At 39.2% G+C, this 7,249-nt stretch overlaps 1 protein-coding gene across 1 annotated transcript; it reads left to right on the plus strand.

The window, feature by feature from the left end:
* The first annotated feature begins 2,775 nt into the window (after nucleotides 1-2,775).
* Nucleotides 2,776-6,340, plus strand: LOC114159966 (protein Tob1-like). The gene is made up of 2 exons (XM_028042269.1): nucleotides 2,776-3,060; nucleotides 4,183-6,340. The coding sequence occupies exon 2, from the start codon at nucleotides 4,366-4,368 to the stop codon at nucleotides 5,371-5,373; it is 1,008 nt and encodes a 335-aa protein (XP_027898070.1). The 5' UTR covers nucleotides 2,776-3,060; nucleotides 4,183-4,365; the 3' UTR covers nucleotides 5,374-6,340.
* Nucleotides 6,341-7,249: the final 909 nt, after the last annotated feature.

Raw genomic sequence — 7,249 nt, forward strand, 5'->3', positions numbered from 1 at the left:
CCTACTGTTCAATGTAAAAATCTCCATCCACAGAAGGCCTTTATACTACTGACCCTAAACAACAACCGACTTAGATTTCACAGAAAATGCTGCAACAAAACAACCCAATAGGCTTTGCAGAACTGTATTAAAACAAAGTTGCTTTTTGCATTTGAGTCATTCTTCCACTGTGATGTATATACCGTATTGTAAATCTGAATACACAGGGCACTGTTCAATTTTCTCCCCTCATTTCTATCTACAGAGTTCCCATCTATGCTCTGTGTTTGAGTCTGCCGGGAGCTTTCCATAGGGAGCCTATTTGGGTGCATTTACATTTGTGTGCTCACAACAAAGCACATGACTCCTTGGCAAACTTAAGTGCTCAAAGAATGTCTGAAAGTCCACTCTGCCTGTACAAACCAGCTTCTGTTTTCAATATAATCACAGCTGTTGTGTAAGCAAAACTTAGGCTAGCAATAGTTTTAGAGAAAATAGGCTATTAAAGGGAGACTTCTGAATTTTTGAAGTGAGGTTCTATAAAAGTGTTGTAAGCAGTTAATATGCATCTGCAGATGGTAATTCTCTTGGCATCTTCATGCAAAATAAATCAATATAAGTTGGTCCCAGATGTTGAAGCTATAAGGTAGTCCAATGACCAAAGTGTACTTCTACCATCTTAAAACAATTCCAGTCCTAAAAAATGTCAACGCAGTTTATACTAATGCTATTTTAAGAACCTTTAAATGCCACATCACATTTGGACCATAATTCACATAAAAAACTATATTTATGTACAATGGGAAGTGGAGGTATGAGGTTGTGTGCCACCAATGAGTATTAATTGAGAATGTAACCTGCTAATCATATCCAGTCAGATTAAGCATCAAATAGAAACGTAAAGCGGGATTAAAAGCAGAAATATTATATTTAAGTGAATAATATTCACATTTATATTTTCGACTGGCTTAGTTTACTAGCCCTGTTGCCAAGCAGCAAGGAGATCCTGGGTTTAAATCCAGCCCTTGAGTCTCTCTGCATGGAGTTTGAATGTTTTTCCTGTCCAATGGTAAGATCATAAATGTTCACAACTTTTCAGTAGAACATTATTCTGTCCTAAATGAAGAAGCTAGTCTGATAGAAGACAAGGCCAGTAATCTTCCTTTAATCTTAGTCTACTGCTATCTTACAACAAGTAACATCTGAAAAACACCAGACCTGTTTATACAAACACCACTTAGTGAACCTTTAAGCCATTCTTATGTTTACATTTCAACATTATGTACAAAGAACCATATTGTAATTTACACAGGTAATACAGGTTGTTGGCCGTGTACCACAAATGTTCTCTCCCCTTTGTGAGAGAAGCTCAGAATAGAAGATAAAGTGTCTCTGGTCTGAATAACTGTTGCATATAAAAGTAAAGTAGTGAAAAAATAACATTTTGTAGCTTTAAGAAATTGCTATTATGGATTACACTGCTTCACTTTTGTATCCTGGCCTTTTATGTTCTGGTCTTAGTACTTCTTTGCACCAGAATATCATCATCAAACTACCTTCATTTTTCAGGTACATAATAAATGAGCTATTTATAAATAACATCTTGATGCAAAGATGACAACTATTTCAGTGTTCATTAACGAGCATGTGTGCAAACTGCTATGAAATCTTTAAAACTGGGGTTGTTTTATAGTACATGTCCAGTTTGCTTTCAGGCTCTCATGGACTTGTTATGGCTCTTCTGAGACTAACTAACATAGATTTAAACCAAATGAAATCACTGTAAGAGTTATCTACTAAAGAATAGGCTAACCATAAACCGAATCTCACTAAAATATAAACAATACCTTTAAATATGACTTTCCTCCATTGGTCACTGTAATATTGTATTCTACAAAATACATCTGTATTGCTTGGTCTTTCTTCACTCCTGTAACTATAATTGAAGTCACCACTGCACCTGCCAGCCTCTCAGTCGGTTCATTTGTCATTAACAAACAACCGATTGCTCTTTAAAAACTGGGCAACAGGCTGCAGTTCAGCGGAGCGATGACGTGCGCAGCCTACATCAGCACCTTGGATACGGGCACACCATTCACTGTGGGGCTCCTGCCCCGTTTTGGACCAATAAGCGCTTGTGTTTTCAAGCTTGTACTCAGCACCACCCACACTGCTGTATTGTTCCGCTGTAGGGAATCTCCTCTCAGGCAACGCACGTAGCCCGTATCTATTATAGCTCCTGCTGTTCGTCAAGGCAAGTTGCAGCAATGTAGTATGTAGAAAATAGATTTTTAAAGAGGTGAGTTTTGCTAGCAGAAGCAAACAAATGACTTATTGTAAGGTTTGGGTGTATGAACTGAACGGATATTGGAAGCATACTCTCACTAATAAATCTAATGAAGGATAGACCAGCCCATATGTTCCTAGAAACAATGCAAACATGTACATCTGTATTTGTTTTACTAAAGGTATTTCTTTCAAACACTAACAAGATGTTATTTTAAACAGCACTTTTTTTCTCTTATCATAAATTACTTCTGCCTTTTGCTGTCAGCACAGTCCTAGGTTATCTCTGACGCAAACCCTCATCACAGGCGTTCCTCCCATTTCTCAGAATCATATGCCTCAGACTGACAACACCCTTCAGCCAATGAGAGCACGATCTCGTCAATGCTCGCGGGGCGGGACTTGTCTGTACGACCAATCACCTCCTTAGATATTGTTTTGACCTCTGAAACCGCATCACCGCCTTGTCTCGTGTCCGCGGCGGAGGAAGTCTATAAATACAGGAAACGCAGAGACAGAAGGGGACGAAGTTGCGAAACTCCCGAGTAGGAGGGAGCTACTCTGCAAAGCCTGCTGAATAAAGAAAGGAGTTAAAAAAAAAAAAAGCAAAATAACCTTAAAAACTGAAACCTTAAACGCCAATTCTCCAAAAAAAAAGAAAATCACCACGTACTGGAATACTTTTTTGTAATGCTAATATATTCTATGTGAAGAAAGTATTTATACTTTTGTTTTCTATTTGCACTAACCAACGGTACTTCAGAACTACTGAGCATTTTTATATTTTACAAAAACGTAAGTATTCTTTTCACATATGTTCATGTAATCGTTTCTGTAAAGGTTTCTATTTTTGCATGTATTGTAGACCTGTTCATACTTTGCAAGCTGGCAGTCGGTCGACGAATTTATTGGGAGGGGTGAGATAAAAATGTTCAGAATGCCTTATTTTATCTCAGTGGAATAAATGACAGTATATCCTTGCAAATAGTGGACATTATACGCGCCTCGATTTGCTGTTGTTCCTCGATTATTTTGTGATATTTTGTGAATAGCTGTTGAACTTCATAACACTGAATATTATCTAATAAGACGCGTTGATTAGACGAGTTATAATCCGATTATTTGTTTGAGTGTACATTTTTTTTCTCACAAGAGGCACGAAAAAAATGAATTTCTAAGTATTTGATCATTCTCAACAAGTTCTCGCCTCTTGCACGTCACAGTGCAAGGCGATTATTTTAACACCCCCGTGTCTCACTGAATATTTAGCAAATAGCCGTTTAATCTGCAAAGGATTTCCTCTTCTCTCTGTAAAAAATTGCCAAACATGGGTGTAAACGCGGTGTTGTTAAGTCCTTATTTCGACACAGTTTATCAGTGGGACTAATCGGACAGAAACAAACGCCGTGACAGGGTCATTTAAGCTTTGAAATCCAATCCCCCGACCATTTCCTCACAAACTTATCCACCATTATCAGTTATTGCCAGTGCATTTAATCGGTTAGGTTTGGTGTTAATTAAACGCAGAATCCCCCGCAGTACTTTTCCTTTTCTCCTGCCTTATGGAGGCAGTCCAGTGCTGTGTTATGTAAGAGGATTCCCTGTTCTAGTGCAAGGTTAATATGCCCAGTGCCTACTTTTTTTTTTTTTTTTTTTTTTTTTACATCTATGTGGATGTAGGTGCAGGATTTACACGAATCATTCTATCTTTATTTACAGTTGCACATTTTTTTCCCCCTTTATTTGCAGGACATTTTTGTTATATTTGTCTGAGCTTACTACAGTAAAAACGACGACGCAATCATTTATAATAAACCATCCAAACCAATTAAGTTCATTTTTAACTTATTCTACCTGAATAGCATTACATTTATTCATGATTCCTTTCTTTTTTTTTCTGCCTTATAATTGTTTCAGGAAAATCGATCACACCCTGTGGAAGGACACCACTATTACAAAACCAGCACTTTTGATTTTTGCCTCCCCTACCTGGAGCACGTCTGTGTTGCCGAACACGGATAAACGAAGCCGAGCCGGTGGACGCGTTCAAGGTCACAGCCAGCTAATCTCCACGCACCTGGCACACTTCAGCAGTTCGCTATGCAGCTTGAAATCCAAGTAGCTCTCAACTTCATCATCTCGTACTTGTACAACAAGCTGCCAAGGAGACGGGTCAACATCTTTGGCGAGGAGCTGGAGCGGCAGCTGAAGCAGAAGTATGAAGGACACTGGTACCCGGACAAGCCATACAAGGGCTCAGGATTCAGATGCATCCACGTGGGCGAAAAGGTGGACCCCGTGGTCGAGAAGGCAGCGAAAGAGAGCGGGCTGGAAATCGAAGACGTCCGCAACAATCTGCCCCAGGACCTCAGTGTGTGGATTGACCCCTACGAGGTGTCCTACCAGATCGGTGAGAAGGGGCCTGTCAAGGTGCTGTACGTCGATGACAGCAATGAAAGTGTAGCTGGGAATGGAGGGGTTGACTTGGACAAGGAGATCAAAAACAGTTTCAACCCAGACGCACAGGTCTTTATGCCCATCAGCGAGCCTTTGAACGGGACCTCTCCAGGCTCCAGCTCTCCCTCTCCACCCTTTGGCCACTCGGCGGCGGTCAGTCCCACCTTCATGCCCCGGTCTACACAGCCTTTAACCTTCACAACAGCCACCTTCGCAGCTACTAAGTTCGGCTCCACTAAAATGAAGAGCAGTGGACGCAACGGCAACAACGGCAGCGGTGCTGGGAACAAAGTGGCACGTACCTCTCCCACCAACTTGGGCCTGAATGTGAACAGTCTCCTGAAACAGAAAGCCATCTCCACCTCCATGCACTCACTGTATGGGCTGGGACTTGGTGTGCAGCAGCAGCAGCACCAGAAACCCTCTGCCCTGTCTCCCAATGCCAAGGAGTTTGTGTTCCCCAGTCTGCAGGGTCAAGGCAGCCAGAGTGCTCTGTTCCCCGCAGACAGCCCGCTGCAGTACAGCAATGCCTTCGATGTGTTTGCGGCCTACGGTGGCCTTAACGACAAGTCCCTCATGGATGGCTTGAGTTTCAGCTTAGGCAACATGCAGTATTCTAACCAGCAATTCCAGCCAGTCATGGCCAACTAGTACACAAAAAGGTACTACTTAAGCTACTACTTCATACGGAAATGACCAGAGATAATGTGATGGGGAAAACAAACACAAATGCACATTTCAACAAAAAAAAGAAAAGTTTAAACATAAACAGAATGTTAAATATAAAAGAAAAAAAAAAAAGACTTGTAAGCTGTAAAATCCGAGTTTCAAGTCTAAGAGCATGAGCCCGAGGGTCAATTACTTTATCCCCTTGAGTTATACTTGTTTCTTTTTTTTTTCTTTTTTTCTTTCTTAATGAAGCTTGCAGTACAAGTTGTCTAAGCTTGGTTACCCAAACTTTAAAATGCATTATTGTTATTTCTTTTGCCAACCAAGCACAAAATATTTTTTTATGTAACTGTTTTAAGATAAAAAAAGGAAAAAAAAAACACCACCATAAGTCATGGCCTCTTTCAGTATTTAAATATAACTGGACATTGCCAGTTTTTCAAGAAATTGGCATCAATAAGTGGGAATTCCTGGTCTTTTTCTAATTGTATAATTTAATTTAGTACAGAGTTTGTAAAATATCAGAGTATCTATTGTTTCTACAACATGGTATTGCATTTATATCTTTTTACTACTCCAGTGATCTGTGATGGCTGCAGCAACTTTATGTTTCCTTTTTTTATTGAAATTATAAAATGAATCCATCTTTAAAAAAAATAAATAAATAAATAAACATTGACTATCCTGAAGATTGTGTACAGACTATTCCGTAGTGGTGGGATTTAAGAATATTTGCTTTTTTGACAAAAATATAAGAGTTGTATTTTCTGTTAAGAGTTTAAAGATTTTTGCTATATTATGGACAAAATGTAATCGTATATTAATTTTGTACCTACATTGTGCAATACTTGATAAAGCAAACGGTATAACAAAGTATTCGGAGTCAGTATCTTACATGTTAAGAGGGACTGATAGTTTATTAAGTTTGTATTAAAAAGCTTGAAAATAAGAAACGTGTTCACTCTGTTTGGTGTTTACAGTTGTGCAATGTGAGGCAGCTATGAAGGGGTTTTTACAAACATGGGGGCAAAATGACTCTTTCTTGAAGACGAATCAAGTTTTTTCTTGCCACAGCCGCTCTTTCTTAATTAAGAAAAATATGAACCGCTGAAGCTCATCGTTAATTTGCTTCAGGTAATTACCCTAAAATATAAAGAATGCCTCGAAAGCAGAAATTGCGGTTTTATTATCCCCAGTTTTATGGGAACGAAATTTATGTTGCCTAACATGCACCAAAACAAATCATTTTCTGTGCCTGCAAAGCATACCCAATAAGTTCCCTGCAACATATTACACACTGGATGAAGAAGGTGTTGGCCAAGTGTTGCCCTCGGTCTAAATGTCACGACAGTTGGGCCATAGCTTTGCTCAGCAGTTCCTCAACAAAAACACAACCCCGTTAGGCTAATGGCTAACGAAAGCAGCTGAATAACTAAATCTATCCTGAGAACCTCCTGAATTTAAACATTAGCTATTGACCAACAGCAAGCTAACTAAATTATTTAAAGTCCAACTGCTTAGCTTGAATCTCACCCTCAGAAAGCCTGTTAGCTAACAGGCTGCTAAACCTTTTAGCATCTTTATAGGTATAAGATCATCTAAACTGGGACTTAAAGGAGCTTATTGTTAGTGAAAACAACAATTGACTAGATATTTTTAAAATAGCTTAATGCGGTCGCTGCTGGGCTATTATCCAGGTCAGGAACTTGGTTTCATAAAGTGTAAACAGGATAAGATATGTTAAACTTGAGCAGACCTGAATCAAGTAGTTGCTGAAAGCCAAACAAATTGGTTACATTTCACCCAGTGTCCTCTGGTGATGTGACCTGTTAATGGATAACTAGCTTTTTTTTTTTTT

This window comes from Xiphophorus couchianus, chromosome 16 (genome assembly GCF_001444195.1).
Source record: "Xiphophorus couchianus chromosome 16, X_couchianus-1.0, whole genome shotgun sequence".
Taxonomy (NCBI): domain Eukaryota; kingdom Metazoa; phylum Chordata; class Actinopteri; order Cyprinodontiformes; family Poeciliidae; genus Xiphophorus; species Xiphophorus couchianus.

Bases quoted from the DNA above. Each gene is read 5' to 3' on its own strand.
- LOC114159966 (XM_028042269.1), top strand. From the start codon at position 4,366: ATGCAGCTTGAAATCCAAGTAGCTCTCAACTTCATCATCTCGTACTTG.